This window comes from Epinephelus moara, chromosome 21 (genome assembly GCF_006386435.1).
Source record: "Epinephelus moara isolate mb chromosome 21, YSFRI_EMoa_1.0, whole genome shotgun sequence".
In the NCBI taxonomy this organism is placed as follows: Eukaryota; Metazoa; Chordata; class Actinopteri; order Perciformes; family Serranidae; genus Epinephelus; species Epinephelus moara.
This window is the reverse complement of record NC_065526.1, coordinates 19240645-19264653: the sequence shown is the minus strand read 5'-3', so window position 1 is coordinate 19264653 and position 24009 is coordinate 19240645. Positions and strand designations below refer to the sequence as shown.

Sequence of the window (24009 nt, the reverse complement as noted above, 5' to 3'; positions counted from 1 at the left end):
AATTCTTGAGCATATGACTTGCTCTTTATGTATAGGATATTATCGTATTCGATCTCTTGCTGAGATTTAGATGAGAAGATCTATATTACTGTTATATCTCTGCATCGAGCATGAAGCTAAAGGCCTAAAAATGATAAGCATAGTTTAGCATTAAAACTGGAAGTAGAGGAAAATAGCTAGCTTGGCTCTCTTCAAAGTTAAAAAATATACCTACCTACATATCTGCACCTCTAAAGTTGACTTATTAACATATGGTAACTTGCTTGTTTGATCAATACTAAAAAACAGATATGTAAAAAAAAAAAAAAAAAAAAAAAGTTGTGGTTTAACAGGAAGTGATGAGCTGAAATGTTTGAAATGCTACCTGTTTCTCAATTTCCTGTATTTGTGCTAACCTAACAGAGAAATATGAGTGGTATCAATCTTCCCATCTCGTCAAAACAGCGTGTTTTCAAAGTGTCATTCCTTTACAAAGACTTACATCCATTGAGTTTGATCTGTTCCTAAGCCGTTCAGTCACTCTGATTATTTTAAAAACTCCAGAGCCCCTTAAATGCAGTGCCACAAAGACACAGGCTACAATTTACCAGCTGTTACCAAGCAACAGTCTGGTTTGTGTGTGTGCAGGAGGCTAACAGCATGCACCGTGACACCACTCTACACAGGACCACCTGCCCACCTGCTTCCTTGCAAACCACCTGCAGCACCAGTATCTGTTGCAGATGTCTGCTGGGACCTGCAGGTCGGCTCAACCCGTGCAGAGCTTTCAATGCCAGTTTGTAAAACACAGAGCTAGAAGACGAAACACTGCTAGCTTACTCAGCATTATCACAGAGACTGGAGCAGCTCCTCATACCTGAGCTTGGAAAACGCTGACTTATGTTTCCACTGACATGTACAGAATACTAAAACACCTTGCATTTTACTATTCTCATGAGCCACTTGCACATGATTTAAAGTAAAACAACATGCATAATCAATATCATATGGAGGCATAAGAGGGAGATAGATGAAGAAAATTCATGAACTGGGATTTACAGAGAGGTTAAAACTTCCAACAGCATTAAAGTAATTAAAAAAGTCTGAAAATATCCCAAATAAACCCGTGGCATTAATAGCCCTCATCCTCCTAATACATATTATTCATTATGGATCTCTCCCTCTCTTTCTCTCTTACTCACTTTCTCCTGCTTTGAGATATTATATTTCATATTAAGCTTACAAAAGGCTTTGTGTCAGGGCTCCACTTGGAGGTATTTTTTTTTGTTAAGCACCAGACTGAACCTTAACAGTGCACTAAAATACAGCAATTTCAGAGCCATGTCTGATACTGGAATATCATGAGTCACGAATGAAACAGCTCTGAGTCAGAGGGGTATCATGTGAGCTGACGGGGGGAGATTTTGGCGGGGTCAGCATGAGGGAAATATTAAGTAGATTCATGGGTTTCCACCTAACACCCCTTTCTCCACATATCTCACTGCAGAAAGGGAAAAAAAATATCTTTAAAGGGTTACTTTGGTATTTTTCCCAATCTGGACACTATTTTCCCATGTTTTTGTGACTTTGTGACTAATGGGAACAACTATTTTTTAAATTGATTCATTATTAGGCAAAAGTGTTGCAGGCGGCAGCTGCGAAATAGGCTGCAATGTAACTACACAGGATAATTGTGCACCAATGTGTCAACTGAAAATGGGGTGTTTTGCCACTGACAGGCTCAGATTTTTATTCTAATTGTCTGACAACGTTATGGAAAGGATCCCTACAGAGATAGACCCTTTAGCTTAAGAGTTAGATCCTTTTAGTTTAACTAGAAACAGCCTTGAAATTGCTATTGTCAAACCCACCAGAATCCATTTAAATAAACAATAATTTTAGCATACTTTCACATCTAACTGGGTGAATTAAGGGTTTTGTTCAACCAAACCAGAGTTAGTGATTGTTGGAACAGTAAAAAGAGGAACCAGAGCGACTTCTGTGAATCTTATTGTGTTTCTGTTAACTTTAAATGAAGCGTGTTTTACGACGATAAAACTACTGTTTATTTGAATGGAGTCTGGTGGGTTTAAGATCTTACTCTAGCAAAAAGGTCTATCTCTGTAGGGATCCTTTCCATAATGTTGTCAGACACTGAGAATAACAATTTGAGCCTGTCAGTGTCAAAATCAAACACTTTTAGTTGACATAAATTGACGTACATGCCCTAAGTGGTTATATTGCAGCCTATTTTGCCACTGCTGGCTGAAGCAGTCTTGCTCAGTACTAGCTCAATTTCAAAAATTGTTGTTCCTCTTAATCACTTTGAAACAAAAACAGTTTTCATCGACACACCCAGTGACATCCCACTTTACACGCACAATTCCCCAACAAAGGCAGCCAGTCACCTATGTAGTGCTGCTTTCTGTTCTCTCCCCTCATATCTGTCTTTGTCTCCTACTCTGTGTCTTTATATTTATATGTGTGGTGGGTTGCTGTACCAAAGCCACCAGACTCCATTTAAATAAACAGTAATTTTAGTGTATTTTCACATCCAACTGGGTGAAGTAGGGGTTTAGTTCAACCAAACCAGAGTTAGTGATTGTTGAAACAGTAGAAAGATGAACCAGGAGGACTTTTGTGAGTCTTATTTTGTTTCTGTTCACTTAAAAGGAAGCATGTTTTATGACGATAAAATTACTGTTTATTTAAATGGAGTCTGGTGGCTTTGGCGAAAGCGATTTCAGGGCTCTTACTCTTACAATCTGAGCCTGTCAGTGGCAAAAACAAGCACTTTTAGTGACATAAATTGACAGTGCACAAATGCCCATAAACGTTACACTGCAGTCCATTTTGCAGCTGTAGCTTAATACTGAACCAATTACAAAAGTGTTCCCATTAGTCACATAGACACAGAAACACAGGAAAATAGGATCCAGATTGAAAAACTTCTGAAGTCACTCTTTAACTTGGAAACAAAAACTGATATTGATTAGTCCATTCAATAAAGCAGCACTCAAACATATTGACTGGCAGTGTGTGGTTTAGATATGCATACCACATACTGGAACAAAATGAAGAAAGCTGTGTTGTAGCACTTTTTAAAACCTAAACGTTAAGACCCATTTACACAGGAATAAGCAGTAAAGGCCCATCCAAAAACAGCATTGTTCAATGTTACAACAGATCTGAAGAGTTGCTATTTTAGCACACAAAGGCCTTAAGAAAGTCACTTACAAAGCTGAGTTCTGCTTTTATGACACCAATCATTTTGCCAGTGACAGTTTTTCAAATGGCTCATTTCAAATATCTCATCTAAGAATAAAACTCTCAGTCTTTTTCTCCAGCATCACAGTGGATTTACATATCAGGCCATGCAATGCCAACTGTTTGATAGTATGAATATGTTAACTGCATTAAAAAAAAATGTTATCCCCACAAAATTATGCAAATCTGTCTTACATCTAGACAGCCAGGTATCATTTCACGGTTATGACAAAAGCATGTGACTAAAGAGATTTAAAAGAAGTGTTAGCCACTGGGAGCAATAACCTAAATTTAGAACTGGATTCAGACACAGAAACATATTCCACGTCCAATATTACTGCTCTCAATCTGAGCAAAAGCTATAATGACCTTCTTCCTCTTAACTCCCTGTTGTGTTTGTCAAGTGTGTTCACAAGCATGCAGGATTCGAGCTAATGTTTATAATGTCCCCGAAGAAATCATTATTCAGAAGAAGGCGCATACATGCATCTTCATATACCAGGCAATATTTCAGATACTGCAGCAGAGGGTGACACTACAGTACAGGGCTCTGAAAACCAGCAGAGAAGGGGATGGAAAGCATGCATCCACTTTTTGTAAATGTATTACCAAAGAATGTTAGCATTTATAAAAAAGTGTGGGATACTATTAAATCACTTAATTTTTTTAAGTTAAAAAAAAAGCTGTTTGTGTATACAATTAAATATTTCTGACAGTTAACCAGACAAATCTGCTATGACCTAAAACGCAATTTAAATGTTTCTGTCCCATGACCATTAAAGTATGGTTGCAAGTAACAATTTATTTCGAGAGAGGGAGTGCCATGCAGCAAAGGGCCACAGGCTGGAGTCGAACCCGGGCCGCTGCGGCAACAGCCTTGTACATGGGGCGCCTGCTCTACCACTAAGCCACCGACACCCCGGCATCTTCAGTTTGCTTCTTTTGTCCAACCAAGTGTCCGAAACCCAAAGACTCTTTGTTATTAGTCATAAATAGCAAAGAAAAGCAGCAAATTCTCACATTTAAGAAGCTGAAACCAGCAAATATTTGACATTTTTGCTTGAAAAATGACTGAAACAATTTATTCTTTTTTTCTTTTTTTTTTACAAGTAACCATTATTTCATATTTTCTTTAAGGCATGGGAGGATGGGAAATTAATACAAAATAAATAAATAAATTGAAAAAAAAATTTTTTAAACAATTTATTCTAATATCAAAATAGTTCAGTTCAATTAATTTTATTAATACACTGTAAAATTTCAATCAAAAGCCTTGTCCCAATTAAATGCCGAGTCCCTTTTACTAGCTCGGTGTGGCTACACATTCTGAGAATTAATCGCCTGTCTCAATTAGAAGCCTGGTCTGGTTGCCAAGTACTTTTTTTGTAGTAGTAGTTCTTTAGCTGTATAACACCAGGTTGTTGGCTACCTCAAATTATGTGTCCATTCCTCAATTACCCTGTAAGTCATTCATACACCTTTAGTCCGTGAGGGTCCTCAGGTCAAAAGAATCAAAAGGGTTGGACCCTCACAGCAGATCCCCCAAGAAACCCTTAAATGGGGAAAAAGTGTAGGAAACCAAACCAAGGAAGAACAACTGAGGAGGGATCCCTCTCCCCAGGACGGACAGACATGCGATGGCTTTCCTGTGTACATCTATAAGTAGTTGGCAGGCAATTCATTTTTCTTTCAATCGACTTATCAATTGGATAGACTGATCATCATTGTCTTTGTCTCATTCAGCTACACATCTGATTTGGGCGATGCAAGCTTTTTCCAAAAAGTGGACATTGTATATACATATTAGTCACATCATGTGACGCACACAAAAGACATGGTAAAATTATTGGCATCATAACAGACAGAGCTAATATGATGCGATGAGAATGGACATGGCTTTAAGAAGCTATGATCAAGCCATCTCACATTTTTTTCCCCCATTATCCACTACAAATACACGTGTTTTGTTAGTCTACTTTCCAACCTTGCTTCATGCAGTACGGAACAAAATCTCCACAACACGTCAGTGATTTTTTTCTCTCGACTTGACGATCTATCGCACATCAAAATCAGACCTGGGCACGTCTGTTGTCAATCTGCAACACCTCCTATGATGTGCGGTTTTTCATTTCCTTTAGCTGTGAAAGTTGGTGTATGAATTTCACTGCAACAAAGTTCAAAGCAAATTCCAAACTGATGATTTGTGAACATCATCGATCTGCAAAAACATTTAAAGAATTTGGAGTTGGGGTGCAGGAAGCATGGTTTGTAAGACTGCTACTTCCTTTTCTTTATCCACAAGATTATAAATGAAACCATGTAGTGACACAAAAGGGTCAAGCGACCAAGATGAAGATAATCATTTAATAATCCAATTCACTGAAATGTAAAGTATCCCAAAGTGAACATGTTTAAATGAGCATGTCAGCCACCTGGTTTAACCTCTAGCCCACTGCTCCTAATAATAGATACGTTTACCAACAGAGGCACTTCCTCACATTTCCTGTCTAACTCAACTGCATTGGCCACAAATGTACCTGCGAGACCTTAAATAAAATGTGATAACAGCACAGCCTTTGAGTTTAATATTAAAATCCTCAGGCAGCTTTCTGCATAATAATATTGGGATAAGCTCCAATGTGTCAGTATCTACGCATGCATTCAAGCAGTGTAACCTACATTGCATTTCTGATGACAAGCAGGGCAAAGCGATGTGATGCGTTATTACGACAAACCGTGGGCTTTCTCAGCACTACAGTCAAAAAATGACCATGCTGGAGCACAGTGGGGTTTCTGCTGTGTGCTGCTCTGGCAACAGACGCTGCTGTTCACACCAGACCATTCAACCTGGTGACGGTCTATAGCTCACACTCTTGCCAACATTAACTGAACGCGTTCTTACAGTGGCAAAGTAACAGAGATTAATAGTGAGTAACTCTTCAGGCTAGAAATCCCCAAAACTGTTTTAATATTTCATACACGTCGGGCCATGAATCACTGGGATTTTGTCTGAGGGAGACCCCCAGTGTAAGAGAACTTGAACATGTACAGAATTTACAATATGAGTGTAAAACAATGATAAGTAAAACTTGTGTGGTCCCTGCAAGGTTGTCCCCAGTTTGCTTCTGACTCCTACTCTCCCTGACACTGATTTACCATTCAGTCTGTATATGCAAAAGCAGCTTATCATTACCCTGCACCATGCATTTGATTACAAGCAAATGATCCATGGACATGCTCTGGAGCTATGTTTTCAGCCCTATGGCAAACACACATGTGATTTCTGCATCATGAGTAACCTGACTACACATCTCGAGTCTTCAGTGTCTTGTGTTTTCCCCCTAAAAGTCTTTCAGGACTTGACCTATATAATGATATCCACTAATAAGCAACCAAACAGCTGAGAGATGCTTGAAGCCTTTGTTAAAGGTATGTATGATATTTCCATGGCCTAGGAAAGTTCAAGCAATATTTGTGAACATGAGCTGCTCTCTCTCAAAGCCAGGAACCAGAAGTCTCAAATTTGTGATGTCATTTATGTGCGACCCACCACTGGAGATTTACAAAGTAGCTGATAGCAGTTAGCAGCTGACTAAAAGAGGAAGCACAGTGGCCGGGAGTGTGTATGAATTGGGAAAACAATAAGGTCTGGGCACTCCTTACCTTCCGGGCAAACGACAAGATCAGCCACCACATAACAGGGATGGTGAATGATTGTTACTGACAAATTAATACCATCGTTGTTGTTTAGAAAGTGCTGTGTGATGCATATGTTCTATGTCCCACTAGAGACCGAGGTTGCTGTGTTACAGGTCATGCCTCTTTTGATTCCATAACGCCGCGTTGCAGTGTATATTCATATACTGGAGCAGAATAACACCGCTGTAATATAAGATAAGATAAGACAAAACTTTATTGATCCCACACCGGGGAATTTTACATGTTACAGCAGCTCAAATGGCACAGATAGACAAGCAAGTTCAATGGCAATAGAATACTTATATAAAAAAGATAAAATACAAAAAGATATATATCTGACTTTGAAAAATATAAAATATAAACTATACACTCAATACTATTTACACTATATACACCTTTCAATTATGCACATATGGATATAGAATGTATATATGAATATATTGCCTCTTTATTAGGAAATGGGTGCTCTCAACATACTGACACAGTCAATTAAAAATTCACTCATAACTTTTTGTATGGGCCCAGTTGAATATTGCCATAATAATGTGTAGTTATCACCAAATCCCACGGCACACCATTTGAGAACCACTGGTCTAGGTATGCACAATATTGGATTTTTTTTTGCCAGTATCCAATATGCCGATATATGTCAACTTATTTGACTGATAATTGATACCAATATCGATATATCCACTTTTTCCCCCACCTAATTTTAGTGATCATCAAGTCTCTTCTGTATTATGCATGCATGCTCTTATCATGATGGCCCACCACCAGATGGAGACATGAGATACAATACTTTTCATTGTATGTAATATTCATTCATGGTGCAAAATAAGAAAAAGCATGTTGGCCAATCTGATGGTTCATTGTGCCAATATTGTTGTGCATCCCTACCGATGACATCACAAATTTGAGTTTTGGCGCTCTGGTTTTAGGATTTGGGAGAGAGTTATTCATTCTTATCAATATTTTTGGGCTGTCTTAGACCATGGGAATAAAATGTATGAATTTTGAAAATGGGTGAAGTCACCCTTTAATGGTAGAGACTACATCGTTAGAACAGTCCAAGTGAGTAGGGTGCCTTTACTCAGTATGATGTAGTGTGGTTTATAGTGACTAAGCATTTCATGGTATTTCTGGTGTAATAAATTACTAACAAAATATTACTACATACACTTATATTAGCTTTGAATTTTTGCACTAGAAAAACGGCTCTTCATAGACTACACTGGTGAATTTTCCTTTATAACGCTGTTATATGGCCCAAACATATGACGCCTCTTAAACATGTGAAAAAGGAAAATGGTGTTTAAAAACGGGGCCGTGATTATTTTGTGTCACCGGTACCTATCAGAGAAAGCAGTCAGTGACAAAACCACTGGGTCACAACAACGACACACCCTCTGTAAGCCACCAGCAGCTTTCAACACATCGCCTTTTAAACGTGAACACGGCTCTGGTGAACCGGGCCGACTCACCGAAACGAGAAAATAACGGACTACAGCCATGAATGACACGGCACCGAGCCGCCACTGAGTCATTACAAAAGATTACAAAAGGCCACTAACGTTACGTGGAGCTAGCGGTTTGAGGATCCCTTTCGTTACGACCAGCATTTCCTGTCCCTGTGGTTACACTCACTTCTACTACAGCACCGCAGACACGACGGAGCGAGCGGAGAAATCCTCCAAATTTAACGGCCGTTAACCGTCTCTTACCTGAACATAATTGTTCTCACAGTATTCCGCGACCCGGGACAGGTTCTGGTAGCTTTCCACGAGAGCTCTTTTACCGGCAGGGATCTCCTCCTCTAATAGCATTTGTAGCTCTGCCATCTTACATCCCTTTGCATTTCTCTCCTCTCTGTGTCCTTTTCAGTGAGGCGAGGCGGTGATGCTGTGGTGTGTAGCTGAGAGAGGGGCTCCCCCGCCTGGCATTGTGGGGCCGCTGGCCTCCGATTCACAACAGCCTGTGACAAATGGCAGCTACGTTAGGAACGGTGGTCGCTGATTGGCTGGGAGGCCGAGGGAGAAGAGTGGTAGACCAATGACAGCTCATTGTGATGACGTATAAGTCCATCAGAGACATGTCAGTGAAAGATAATACAAATTAATGAGGTACAGAAATCTATGAAATGTGTTTTTTTGCACAGTTGATTTTATTATTAAGAAAATGTCACAGTTTAAACTTGTCTATCAAGAACTACAACACCATGGCACCACAATAAAAAGGCATTAAAACGAACAATGTGTTAAATAAAATGCATATGAACTCATGAGACGGTCTTTTATTGTTATTTTCTTAATTTCTTAATAATAATACAAATATACTCTCACTACTACTATTACTACTACTAATATGATAATAATTCAAATATACTCCCACAATTACTACTTCTATTACTACAACTACTACTACTAATAATAATAATGATAATAATAATACACATATACTCCCACTACTACCACTATTAGCCTACTACTATTAGGCCTACTACGACTACTACTAATAATGAGAATAATAAAAATACAAATTTTTGTTTTGATAATGACTATTATTATTGTTGCTGTTAAAATCATTATCATTTTTGTTATTATTAACCTATTGTTGTTGTTGTTGTTGTTGTTGTAATAACATATTTTCTCAGTTAAATACTATATTCTTATCATATGTCATTTATGCGGGATTATTTTTTACATATGGTATCATGCATCACATTAGCTCCACCCTTTTTATTCCTTTTTTCGTCTGGAGAAAAAAAGACTCACAAAAAAGAGAATATGTCATTTGAAACATGATAAAGCCAAAGCACATGTCTGTATTATGGAAGCCTTGGAGTAATGGCAGAAAGGTAGCAGCCAATATAAATACTTTTTAAAATCTTTTTAAAACCATGGAATTCTATATTTTTCAGAAATATTAATAAAATATAAAAATAAAATGACTCTACAAATGTGAGATCTATCAATTTGAAATGAAGTCATCTCCGCCTACACTATATGTGATGTTATATGAAATAAGGCATATAAAAAACAGTGTTAAGTTTTAAAGACATGCTATAATCCCTGCATGGTGTCACAACATGTATCCTTATAAAGAATTTCCTTAAGGCCTGTGCTCCTCAGTGCTATTTTGCTCTGTAAGGGATAACCTCACGACACTACATTTCCCACACATCACCGCGGTTTAAATCCCAGCTGAGAGGGGTTTGTGGGACTTGAAGGAGTCGTCGGTGCGTTTTAACCCACTATTATGTGAAATTCTCTTCCATGAAAACTACATTTCCCAGAAACACCCAGTGAGCAGACGCTAACTGTTTGGCTCATCCTTGACCGGAGTCGAAATTGGCTTTCTGCTGCATATTGCAGACAAACACCGGGCTAATGAAATAATTATTGCACCAGCGAACATGAACTTTGGGGTGAGTTTCTAACAATGCAGCCATAGCAGGGATCATTACTGTCAAAGATTATAATCTATTGGTGCTAACCCGACAGACCACATTTATCCTAAAATCTCAGATTAAAGAGGAACCAGTCCTCCAGCTCAGACAAGACAGGTGCCAACTAGCTGCAGTGATGACCACACTGTGTCCAGGTGTCTCTTTGCTGCACACTTCCTGAACTGCCTTGATCTCTCCATTAATTGCTTGATATTGTTGTTTCAGATGTGAGGACTCCTTCATGTCATTCTCGGTGGGGCTCAGCATGGCGCAGGAGGAGGACAAACGCAGCCTGGAGGCGAAATTTGTTGCTGCAGTTAAAGTGATCCAGAGTTTGCCTGAAGAAGGTGATGACTGACTTTATTCTTCCTCTGTCCTGCATGTGAAGTCTGTGCTTGTTTGTGTGTAAACACTACAGGTGATTGACCTACATGTAGAGCCTCTGAGAGCTGTCACTCTTGGCTGGCCCTCTATTGATAAAGCTGCTGTAAGGATGAGAGCTGATTAACTAATCAGACATTTTCTCAGGTCTAATAGCAACTCCTGTAGCACACATGTATCTCAACATGCAAGGGCACAGGTATTGTTTCAGTGTGGGGGATATTTACTTAATTTACTGCACTCTGGTGAATTTTAATGCACCAGTTTGTGGTGTAAACATGGCGAATTATAAGAAAATGGGCCCCTTGAACAGATGTGCAAAGGGGCGTATGTAGGAGCAAGACCAGGGGTGTAAATATAGACAGTGCAGGCAGTTGCGCTGGGGCCCATGGGGTGGAGGGGCCTGATTGCCACCTGGAAACATGCCCCTGTTCAAAGAAGAACTCACGTTATATAAAAAATGGTGCGATTTTCCATATATGCCCTCAGAAAGGCAAACCCATCTCCATCATGGCTTTCTGTTTTTGTAAAATAGTATCAATCTACAACAAACTGTGCTTATTCTACATAAACTATTAAGTTAAACTAATAATTTCTTAATTTCTTTTGTAATTTTTGTCATATACAGACACGTAATGATGATTGCTGGGTAATATGTATGCTGATTACAGCAGCTAGTTTAGGTGCAAAATTTCTCGAGGCTGACAAGTTCAGTACGTCTGCAGGCAGATGTAACATAAAAGCAGCAGTTAGACACACTGTCGGTTAAATATATATATATATATATATATATATATATACAGTATATATACACCTAGCATGTGCTGGGGCCCATCGAAACTACCTTACACCACTGAGCAAGACACACAGGCTTTGTGGTGGTTTTGTCTCTGCGTGTGTATGTGTTGTTTTGTCTTTGTAGTCGCTATGCATCTTTTTGTGCTTTTGTGTCTGTGGTAATTTTGTGTGTGGTACATTTTTTTGTCTCTTGTAGTCGTTTGTCTCAATCAGGGGCGTCATAGTGGAGGAAAAAGTGTGATTAGAAGTGTATTAATTTAAGAGACATTTTGGAGATGAAGAACAGGGGGGGCTGGGACCAGTTGCATAAAACACTTTAAGTTTTCTCCTTAAGTATGACACTTAATTATTCCTTAGCTGAGGGACTCAACACAGTTGCACAGAATCCCTTAAAAGGTTCCATTAGTTAAGTAAAAATGTTAACTTTTTTTATTTACTGCGTTGAAAGAGATTTCACAGCAGTAAAAGTTTCCATGGAGATTGTTTGTTTGCTTGGGCTCATGCTTGTGACGCCTGTTATCGTCTCACAAAATTGGCTGATAGTTAGATAGTGAAAAAAATAGCAGAGGAAAAGAGAACAAGAAAACCATATTGGTCAGGGGAGGAAAATAATAAAGTTCTGGAGGAATACAAACATAGAAAGCACAAATTACAAAGTAAAATTTGATCCCCAAATACCAGAAAATCAGAAAATGATTGTAGGAAGAAACAACAAAAATGAATTCAGTCAAATCTAAAGTGTAAAATCAGAAGCGTATCCATCAGGTTCTCCTGGTCGCAGAACACTCTTCAAGATAAAAGTCCTCTGCTACTTTCATGTTTTTATTTTGGGGGTGGGGGACAAATGAACATGTTCTAAATATTTAGGAAGATGTGGGCCCCTGCGTCCCCCTTGAAATCTACGCCTATGTCAGCATAAGATTTACGTGAATTTTTCCTCTTCTCTTACTCTCTCAGGTCCTTTCCAGCCATCTGATGACATGATGCTGATGTTCTACAGTTACTTCAAGCAGGCAACTCAGGGGCCCTGCAACATCCCCAGACCAAACGGCTTCTGGGACACTCGTGGGAAGGCTAAATGGTATTTATCCATTCATTCATCTTAATTTAAGTGTCATGCCTTTTTTGACCCACAAGACACTGTTATTTTATAACAAAACATCCTCCAGAAAATCCTCCAGAAAGCCAAAACTATTTTAACTTCTGCTGGACTTGTTCTTGCTTTTTAAAAATTGTTTTTATTGTTGTTTTTTTAATTGATTTGATAATCAGCCTATTAATTATAAAAAATATTTAGAGATTCCTTTATTCCACTGAACTCCTTTTATATTTTTGATTTTTATCCATTACTCCTCTGTTTATGTGTCTGCATGCTACTGTAAGTTATAGTATGTGTGCAAGGCAAGCTGTTCAAACAAATTGCTCCTGGTGGGATTAATAAAGTTGTCTGAATCTGAATCTGAATGTGGAGAAGGGAATAAAGGAAACAACATAAAACAACATCCCAAATAAACTGCTCACATGAGAAACTACCAAATTTTTACAGATTATCTCCATAAAGAACCCTCTTTCTTTTCTCGCAGGCTTTCTCCAGATAATTGGCTAATTGGCTTTGTGAATATACCATATTTTATATCTGACTAAACAATAAAAAGGACAACAGAAAACAAATTGGAACTCATTTCCATTTCATTTAGACAACACGTTGGACAGATCTGCTTCTAGACTAACATGCTAACTTATAATGTACTTATGATATGTTGTCTTATTGCACATTTCATTGTTTTATAAATATTTTCCACATTTAATACACATAAAATCCATATTTGTCTCAGTCGCCACTGCAGGATTATCCATGAGATATACAGAACAGATTTCTGCACCACTGAAGACAGTTCTAGCTGCTGCACATTTTCAGATACTCAGTGTTGACTTTCCTCTCAGGGTTGAAGTGCTGAACTGAGACTTTGTGTTTCCAGGGATGCATGGAGCTCTTTAGGAAACATGACAAAGGAGGAAGCCATGAAGAATTATATTGAGGACATCCAGCTGGTAAGTCCTTTCAGAGAAAACTAAAGCTGAATAGAGGCAGTGTGCATAATAATAAAAAGTTAATAAACTGGAGGCGCACATCTCTCTTCATATCGATGTTTTGCCATGGTAAGAAAAGTGTGTGTGCCTAACACGTGTTGTATTTTTTATTTAAGTATGATGCAGCTTTTCTGTCAGATCTGTATTTTCAAGCCAGAGGCAAAGCTGCGAGCAGTTAGTCCAACAACTATTTGGCAGATTACTGTGAAATGTTGTACAGTCCTTTCTTTTGCATTACTTTAACCAAAATGAGCTCAGAAGAACTAATTGTCATTTTAAATGGATGAGGGTCAGGTTGTTTCACAGCAGGTAATCAAAGCACAGAAGCTCCAGTTTGTTACAATTCATTTCGAATCCAGTGCTCCACGCATTAATGGGCAGGTCTGACCCATTAATGCGTTCACATACAGTGGTTACCACTTTGTATTAAAATGACTGACTGAATGAAAAAAATTATGAACGATGAAATAGCCTAGACCTTTTTAGATAAACAAATAGCTTTGTACACAGGGAGGGTCAGTAGAGGATAAAAGTCTGATAATTATGAGTTATGAATAAATATTTGTGGGCCCATGATATGAAACACAATAAACAAATGTTGCTCTGCAGTTGTAGGGGGTGTGAATGGAAACACATCCAACATATACTAACATCACCCAGATGTGCTGATCACAGGGACAAGGAGAAAAGGCCAGCTCCTTATCCCCACCTCTTTCTTGCAGCCTTAGGACGCTAAAGCAGAACGGGATATGTTGTATGCTATTATATGAATGGAAACACACTGAACATGATAGCATGGTATGGCATGACCCAGATGTGCCGATCACTGGTGGCACTGTGGTCTGCAGTGACATGACAAGACACAACAACCTTTGGTAGATGTTTTTTGTGGTGGTGCACTGGAGGGAGTGGAGCAATGTGGATCAGTGTGGATAAATGAAAAATGTAAACAATAAACAGTTTATTGTGATCAGTGTGGATAAATGAACAATGAAAACAATAAACAGTTTATTTCATGTGGTAATACATTACTTACCAGTGTAAATGTAGTAATAATACGCAAAATTCTGTTGGTAACGTGTTATATTACTTTGTAACTGCTAAAACATCATTTATTACTGTAACAGGTTACTCTTGTAACTCACTACCCCCACCGCTGGAAATGGTATATAAATTACGAACTATGTTTTCATAAGTGTTTAATCACCTAAAAATAAGAATCATTGTGTTTTTGTTACCTCAGAGTGAGCCATCTCTATCGACATATGAAGGAGGTTCTCTTCTACTTAGTCTGCCATGTTGTTTCTACAATAGCCCAGAACAGACAAACCAAACACTGGCTCTAGATAGGGCCATTCACATTTTTGTGTCAGCTGTAGCTGTCCTGCTCGCTTGGCACATGGGAGAAGTTTCAGTTCTGCAAACTCACTGCTAGATGCCACTAAATCCTTCACACTGGACCTTTAACTCTCAGTGCTGACATAGTTTTCAGCTAGCATATATACTTATTAGCCTAATCAAATTCCTGAAATCCAGCTATGGCTTTTGGATTTGGTGTGCCACCCCAAATTTTTCGGTGGCCCCATCTGGCCACCTTACTGAAAAACTTATGGGAGTGCCACTGGTTAGCATTGTTATTGCGAGTAGTGATGGCCAAATGAAGCCTCATGAAGCATTTTCTTTATTTTCTGAGCCCACTAGATGGTGCTTTTTGTTCAACAGAAGGTTGAAAGCACACTGAATTGCCATTCTTTGAGCCTCTCTCTTTAAACACTGAGCACCATCTAGTGGGCTCAGAAAATAAAGAAAATGCTTCACGAGGCTTCATTTGGCCATCACTAATTGTGAGCATTTTAGCATGTTGATGTTAACATGTAGCTATGCTGAAGTATACAGCCTAACAGAGCTGCTGCTAGCATGGCTTAAGACTAGTAGTCTTTTTAATTAAAAAGAAAACTCACTTTATGTGTTATGTAAATAATTGTTGAACAGTAACAGATGCTTTTTAATAACAGCAGAGGCTGCTTTTGCAAATTTTGTTCATTTTGTTTCACCTCATAGCACCTGAGTGGCATTCAGGTCCTCCAGCAGCTGTTTTTGATCAGCTTTAATTAACTGTATCATCAGATATAATTAGTCAGCCTCTGCTACACGTATTTATATCTAATTAACTTTTTTTTTGTATTGACTTGTTGACAGCTCTGCCACACCTGTTTATGCAAAAGAAAGTGTTCTACTGTGACATTTACAAGTCTTATTAAAAAGGGGTTGGGAGAATAACCACAAACATTTATTATTTGTGTGTGTTGTCAGATTTTGGAGACCATTCCCATCTCAGATGAAGTGTCCGACCTGGTACAGGAGCTTGGCAACTTCTACACAGAGGTAGACGGAAGAGGAGAGGACTCTGAAGACAATGAGGTGGATAGGAGACCATTCACCAGACCCTTTGCAGGTCATTCAGGTAACGTACATGATGAGTGGTGTTTTTATAAAAGCAGAATACAATCCAGGGAGAGCGCTGCTGCTCAGGTGGGATGTAGTGCTGCTGTTAACTCTTTGTTAGTCACACAGATGGTCCTTCTTCGTATACTGAGCCTATCTTAACTTGTGTTTTATCACTAGATGAGCTGCTCAAACAGCTTCATCAACCAACAATGGAAGGCAAGTCTTTGGTGTTGGCAGTAGCTGTAGAAGTGATAGATTGGTTCCACAGTATTTTAAGTTGCTTTCAATGTTTCATTTGACTGTCAAAACACAGATTAGTGAACATTGTCCTTGATTTAAAGTGCAGGAACTGTAAGAGATTAGATTGTTGGGTAGATAATATTTTCCTGTATAATGTGTGATGTCTGCTGTAGTGTGGTGGTTGTTTGCTTATGTCGTTATTTGCACTTTGTGGTATAGATGTAGAAGCTGTGACTCGCTAACAGCTAACTGTGTGTATGTCTTCGTGTTGAATCACACTGTGCAGCATGTACTTTGATAAAGAGTTAATCGACAGTGTTTCCCTCATCGCTCAGGCTATGGGGATCTGTGGGATGATATACAGAACCTCCAAGAAAATGACAGCAGTGCTCATGGCGTAAGTGTCAGTAGCGAGGAGGCAGAGGGAAGCAGAGAAAATAGTGAAGTGGAGATAAATGAGGAAAGTAGTGATTGGAGGAAAAGTGAGGAAGAGGAGAATGGGGATGAAGAAGACAATACAGACGATGAAGACAAGGAGGAAGAGGAGGACAAAGGTACCATCTGTAGTTGTTAGCTGTGTTGTGCTGTGAAATTGACTGTGTTTTAGAGGTTACACAATATGCCAGCAGGGTATTTCTTTCCATAATTTAAAGGGTAAGCCTGATGATATTGTATATTTTTATCAATGAAATACTTAACCCCACAAATGACCATTTGTATATCAATTACTCACCCAGTTTTATGTTAAATTCCTGAAGATAACTTTGTATTTCTTGCATGCATGCTAAACTATAAGTGAAACTTCTTTTATGCTCTCTTCAAAGCCAGACTCTATTGATAAAAACAGTAAAGCCCTGTTTCCACCAAACAGTACGGTACGGTTCAGTTGAGTTTGGTAAGCGTTTTTCCCGTTTCCACTGTAAAAAGTTGTGGATGGTGCCAATGGAACCATTCCATACCATTCCCATTTTTGGTCACCCTCTGTTGGGGTACCTAGCAAAGCGGATTATGTGGACTGCATATATTCTAATCCTCACTTGGAGGAAAAAAAAGCGTTGGGGAGCGTCATTCCTGTGGGCTCCGGCAACACTGAACCCCTGAGCTTGCCTGAGAAGGACTAAATGCAAAAACTAGCTATTTTTAAATATCTCATGGAGAGAGACTCTCACTGCAGCCTGTTTTATTTTGTTCTGAAAATTTCGGCGTGCAGCCTCGTTCTGTGGATGATAAACAAGGTGCAGACTTCCATCTGTGTCACCAGTAATGAGGAAATACAGTGAGTGCTGGATGGAGCAGTGAGTGACAGCAACCCCGCCCACATGAAATAGTAATGTTTGTGATGGAAACGCTAAATGGGCCAAGGGTCTAGGTACCAAGTCTGAAGGGTTACTTTTGGTTCCAAAGATACCATACTGAAAGTGTTTGGTTGAAATGGGGCTTAATTTTACCTTGCTGAACACGGGAGCTGCTGGTCTACCTCTACCTTGATCAGTTATTTTGTTTGTGTTATTGTGTGACAGATTCACAAAGTAACACAAACCAACTTACAGATAGAGGCAGCGACAGACCAGAGAAGTAAAATTATTGTTTTTGTCAATGGAGTTTGGCTAACATTTAGTGTCACTTTTAGTTCAGTTGTCTGTCAGAAAGGACTGTCTGTTTGGGCAGTACTGAGCATACGACTGGATAAATAAGACTTGGATTATACTGCAAAATTGTGTGAGAGTTTCTCAACAGATGTTTGGATATAGTTTTGTTGTTGTTAAATGCGGACCCCTATGACTTATGTTCACCAACACTTTTCTCCATTTGGATTCCTCAGTCAGTGGAGGCATATGTTAGAGTTATGCCAGTTATGCCAGATGTACGTAGTTTCCACTTAGAGTAATTTCATGTGATGTGTTTTCCCTCTGAATATATATATATATATATATATATATTCAGTATATATATATATGAGAACAAGAATTTACACTAAGTACATCCAGTGTGAGATACAGCTAGACACCTAAGAAAAGAACTGCACTTCTTATTGCTAATGCTTTGTCATACTTTCTCACTCTCCTTCTCTGTCTCAGACTGGAGGCCTAACCCAAGGCTGCTGATGGTGGAGAAGAGGTGGAGGTCTGACACCAGGGGGTCCAGCAGCAGCATGGAGCCCAGCATGTCCTCCTTCACCAACGGGACACACAGCTCCCTCAACAGCGAGGTGGAGGAGGAGGAGCTGGCCTGCTCCGTAGAGCCCAGTGTGCAGTGTAACTCCTATATGCACTTTAATGGACACCTGAGTGGTAAGATTACACATAAATACAAAAAGGTGATTATATTATGGTAAAGTAATAGCTTATGTATTAAAAAAGAGTAAGATTTGCCAGTACATACCTTAAAATGGTTTTAGACAAGTTACTGAGGCATGTAAACAAAGCATTACAGTAGCTGAGGCACGAGAATACAAAAGCATGAAAGCGCTCCATTAAAGCGCTCAGAGAGCTGACATGATCTGGCTTGAAGGACAGGTAGATTTGGGTGTCATCAGCGTAACAGTGGTGGGATATCCCATTAAAATGACTGATAATGAGTCCTAATGGAGGCATATCAAGTGAGAACAAAATAGGACCAAGAATAGATCCATGTGGCACCCCACACATCAGTGGAGGTGAAGACGAAACAAAATTACCAACGGAAACAGAAAATTCTCTATCTGAGATGTATGATTCAAACCATTATTATTAATGTTTATTATGTAGATGTACATTAAAGAATTAAATAATTTACCATGTTGTCTATGTTCAGGTCATAGTGATGTTCCCGAGAAGAACCATCGATCCACAGACTCAGACAATGAGGAATTCTGTGACTCAATGGAGCATCTGGCCATGGAAGAGGTGTTGTGTCCCTCCTCCAGAGTTTACACCACATTTAAGGATTAGTTTCGACATTTCAGGAGATATGTTTAATCACTTTTCCCTAAGAGCTAAATGAGATGATACCTCTCTCACGCCTATGTACTAAACATGTATCCAGAGCCAGATGACTATTAGCTTAGTTTAACATAATGACTGGAAACAAAGGGACTCAGCTGACCTACATCTGTCAGCACCTCTAAAGCTTACTATACGACAAGACTGCAGGAAGCCACTGCGCACAGCTAAGAAATAGTCCAATAGCTTTAAAGTTTTAGAGCTTTAAAGATGGTGGTAGGTTTACTTTGGGCTGGCTAGCTGTTTACCCTGGCTCCCAGTCATTATGCTAAGCTAAGCTAACTGTCTCCTGGCTGTGGCTTCATATTTAAAGGGAAACTTCACCCCGGAAATGACAATTTTCATATCAATTACTGTCTCTGTGTGATGTTGAATTTGTGATGGAGAGTGATTTTTTTTTCGCATGCCACTGGTAAAGAATCCGAAAAATGGAGAAACTTCTTGATGAATTGAAGTCATAGGGGTCCACATTTAATAACGGCAAAACTACATTAAAACATATTGTCACAAACTTTCACTCAATTGTTTTTGGTTGTTCCATTGGGAGCTTGACTTGTGGAAGTGTGAATGAACTTGGCGTTCAGTATCTTGCCTCGACTGGGAGCCTGGGATCGAACTGCCAATCTTCTGATTAGTGGACAACCCACTCTACCTCGGAGTCTCAGATCCCGCGTACAAATGATCATTGGGGGGGTGAACTATTCCTTTAATGAAGAGAAATGTGAAAGGTATCGATTTTCTCATGTAAGCCCAGGGAAGAAGTGTATTGAAGTGTATTTTCCAAAACGTCAATCCATTCCTTTAATCATGGCAACATTACAGAAAGAAAGTTATACGTTTTCAAGTAAATTGAACATGTTCTGTTGGTTATTCAAACTGTGGTTGACTCTCTTCTTTTACCTTCAAGGGACTGTCTACATCAAAAATACTGTCCCCTGGGTCAGGAGCAGCCTCAGTGAGGCAAAGGGATCTTTGGTTTGAGAGCAACACTACCCTGAATGGAGGAGAGGATCAAGTACTCATAGAAGATTCCTACCTTAAAGAAGGGATTAGTGCAAGCCAGCACAACAGCTCCTTGTCAAGAAGAGGGAGGGGTGAGACAGTCCACTTTGATTTAAACTGACACTGTATCCCTGATTTACCTTTCTCCCAGGATGTGCCCTTAGTTCATCATCCTAAGGCTTCAGATACACATAAACACAGCAGTTTTTCCACAGGAGTTGCATGTCGTAGCATAAAGCTGTCACATTCTGATTCCTGTTTCAGGTTCACTGTCGCCAAGGGCTACCTGCAGCTCTCAGCGGTGTGTCAGCGTAGATGCTGCCTGCTGTTGTGTGTCACAGAATCGACATCCTGGCAGCGTTGCCAGGGGAAACGTCAATGAGCAAATAGCTACAGCTCTGCTGAGGCTGCAGCATGACATGGCCACGGTTTTGCACAGGCTGCACGCTCTGGAGGCACTAACGGTGTCACAGGTGAGAGACCAGAGGTGTTAGCCACAGTGTTTACTGAGCTATGATATTGTTGATGATTGTCTCCATGACAACTTATTATACATAGATATCTACATTTCCTTTTAAATTTTTCAGTCAAGATCATCTTCACCAAGGCAGGAGGACTCCCTACCCGTAGCACAAAAGGTTTTTATTTGATTTCTATTTAAAAATCAAAAACAAAAATTTCTGTTTCGTAAAGGTCCAGTGTCTAGGATTTAGGGGCATCTATTGGCAGAAATGGTATATAATAAACATATTGTATTTGTATATATGTTTTCTTGGTGTATAGTCACTTGAAACTAAGAATTGTTGTGTTTTCATTACCTTAGAATGGTCCATTTATATCTACATACGGAGCCGGCCCTCACAGAGTCCGCCATGTTGTTCTACAGTAGCCTAAAATGGGCAAACCAGAAAGGGCCACTCAAGTTTTTGTGTTTCGCGTAGTCTGCATCTGTCCCACAGGCAATATTTTGGCCTAATACACACTTACACGCCTGGAAGATGATCAGCTCTGCATTCAGGATTTCTGTTAAGTAGGCTATGATACAGTGCTGGTTATGGTTGCTTAGCAACCTCAGACGCAACCTGCCTCTTCGCTTTTGAAAGCTGACACAGAGTAGGCACAAGAGCAGCACCCAGCGCCTGACCTCATGTTTTTCAGGTGGTTAAAGACACGGCATGTGTACGGCCACATAAAGAGGCATAACAACCACAGAGAGACACAAAACCACAATAAAGACTGCGTGTCTTGCTCCTCTGTAGGAAGGGTGGTGGGGCCCTTTGCATATCTGTGCCCGGGGGCCCATTGTCTCATAATCCGCCCATGGTTTCAGTTGGTTGCAGCCTTACAGCTAGATGCCTTTAAATCCTACTCATTAGACCTATAAGGCTCCGATCACACAGAAAACATTTGCAGGTTGCAAAATGTGAGGCGCACCACACTGCCTTTTTAAAAAATTGAATGCCACTAGTAAAAAAATGCTTGGTGCGCCTTTTTATTGTTGCCAGTCAACCACCCCGTCACATCCTCACACTAACCTTCCCATGATATCAATCTTCCGTCTTTTCCCCAGTAGCCTAATGAGTATCTTGTTCCTAAAATGTTGAGGCAGAGGGTACTTGCTGTAGCTCTGGTTGAGGGTGAGAGGCTGTCAGTTAATAGTTTGTTGGTCACAGTGAAACAGAGATCTGTGTGGGTACATGAGACCCTAAAAAAGAGGGTGGGTCATGGGGAGTACCACCAGTTGGTCCAGGAGCTTCTCCTCCATGATGCTGTGTCCAGGCATATTTAAGGATGACTCGGGGGCAGTTTGACAACCTGCTGTCTATCGTCGGGCCATATAGCTCTGGGTATCCAGCAACCGCTACTACTAGTTTCTCCTCCATTGTTTACTACCTGTAAACTTGTTGTCGTGAGGCCTGCCTGGGGAAAAAATATGACAAAAGAAAAAATGGCGTGGGGTGCTTTTACGCTCTGATTAGAAGTTTTGTTCAAACTTGAGGAGTTCAAAGCGCTTCGCCAAAAACGCCAGGTGCCTAGAGCACAGAAATGCGAGGTACGTGACATCGCATAAAAACATTTACAAAAAGGTGCCTCCAGATGCTAAAACGCTTTCTGTGTGATCACAGCCTAAGGGTACAAGATGCACATAGTTTCCAGTAATTGAATGTGATGTGTATTCATATGAATGAGAACAGTATTTCAGTCATATAAAGAAAAAAACTGTAATTTGCACTAAGTACATGCAGGCGAGATGTAGCAACCTCACCGCTAGATGCCACTAAATCCTACGACCAATTATGAATCCTTTATGACCAAGTTGTATCCAATCAGGAAACAAACATTTGCCTTATGCACGTTTCTGTTTTTATAGTTTCTGAGACCGTCTTGGTGGCCTTTTGACTTCTCTCCACTCACAGCGGTGTTGACTGCACTCTGGCCTCTGATTGCTCATTGGCTCGTCCAGCTTTACTTACAGCGGAGGAGAAGGTGAGCAAAGTACCAAATAATGACTTGGTCTGTTATTTATAGCAACACTACACTACCAAAACTCACTTTCACCTTTTCTTCTCACAGGAAATTCCCCTGAACTGTCAGATGTCAGCATCAATCAAAGAACACAAACCTGGAAGGAAATTGTTGCACTTTTGTTGCTTTGTGGCTTTTTCAAGCCGCCACCACAGACGGAGAATAATGAGGCACCAGTAGAAATGGAAAGGAGACCTTACATAAACGGACTGGAGTGCAATGGCTGACTCTACAATATAGTGTAGCATTTTAACTTCACAGATACTTTATAGGTGTTTTAATGAAGGGAAGATTTGTGCATTATAAATGCTGGCACATTTTCTTTGTTACAGTGAGTTTAGCATTAGGCGGTGATCCTATTTATGACATGTCTCAGATCACCAGGAACTTAATATACACATAACTCTAATTCATCATCATACAGTGGCTGTGGATCATAAAGTGATGCCCAATTGTCATTGCCAGTTATTTTATTTATTGTACATTTCATTGTTTGTTTAGCTTTCTCTTAATGTTTTTGTTGAAGTTTTTTTTTTTCAGATAACTAAGAACTTTTATATTTATTGTTGGAAATATAGAAATATTTTAGCTGCATTTCTCTTTAGACCAAATAGACATGGTGACCAATATTGTTATTTATGTGTAAACGTATATATTTATTTTATGGCTTCAGCGCAATTATGTGAAAGGTTGCACATTTACAGAAGGCGAGATACAGAGTATGAGGACAATCCATATATTCATTCTTGTTAGCCGTACAGTGAAAAAGAAGAATTCTCTGTTAAAGCAAGGGTGTGGTGCTTTCAAATATACAGTTGTTAAACATAAGTATATGAAGCAAATTTTGACATGCAATAAACACATTATTGAGTCAAACATAATTATTGTAGTGAATCTTAAAGTTTTGTGGACAAAATCAGGGTAACAGCAGACAGACTTTCTTTAAAAAGGAAATTTTTTTCAGTCAGTTTAATCTCATTTTAGTTTTGGTTCCATTCAGTTTTATTAATATAGACCAATATCACAAATCACAGGGCATGATGGTGCAGTTGCGGCTTGGTGGTGCAGTGGTTGTCGCCTCACAGCAAGAGAGCTCTTGGTTCAAAGCCAGGGTGGGGAGTTGGATCCCTGGTGTGGGGGGAGCCCCTCGTT

The 24009-nt window shown here is 39.5% G+C and overlaps 2 protein-coding genes across 7 annotated transcripts in view; one reads left to right on the top strand and one right to left on the bottom strand.

Annotated features, from left to right (window-relative positions):
• LOC126409050 (abl interactor 1-like) overlaps positions 1 to 9013 on the bottom strand; it is a 50516-nt gene extending 41503 nt beyond the window's left edge. For 2 of the 4 annotated variants that reach the window (XM_050074931.1, XM_050074932.1), the window contains exon 1: positions 8667 to 9011. In XM_050074931.1, the coding sequence (XP_049930888.1) occupies positions 8667 to 8783 (117 nt within the window). In that variant the 5' untranslated portion in view covers positions 8784 to 9011. Of the gene's footprint in view, positions 1 to 8666 lie in introns of all 4 variants that reach the window. The other 2 variants (XM_050074933.1, XM_050074934.1) reach the window with 2 other exon arrangements.
• Positions 9014 to 10242: 1229 nt separating this feature from the next.
• LOC126382690 (acyl-CoA-binding domain-containing protein 5A-like) lies at positions 10243 to 23732 on the top strand. Of its 3 annotated transcripts, XM_050032712.1 has the most exons (14): positions 10243 to 10369; positions 10616 to 10737; positions 12527 to 12650; positions 13549 to 13621; positions 15974 to 16124; positions 16286 to 16324; positions 16684 to 16902; positions 18427 to 18639; positions 19142 to 19233; positions 20237 to 20423; positions 20596 to 20804; positions 20919 to 20969; positions 22703 to 22818; positions 22906 to 23732. In XM_050032712.1, the coding sequence occupies exons 2-14, from the start codon at positions 10632 to 10634 to the stop codon at positions 22916 to 22918; spliced, it is 1593 nt and encodes a 530-aa protein (XP_049888669.1). In that variant the 5' UTR covers positions 10243 to 10369; positions 10616 to 10631; the 3' UTR covers positions 22919 to 23732. The 3 variants fall into 3 exon arrangements, with proteins under 3 accessions (XP_049888669.1, XP_049888670.1, XP_049888671.1); XM_050032713.1 differs by lacking the exon at positions 16286 to 16324; XM_050032714.1 differs by lacking the exons at positions 16286 to 16324; positions 16684 to 16902.
• Positions 23733 to 24009: the final 277 nt, after the last annotated feature.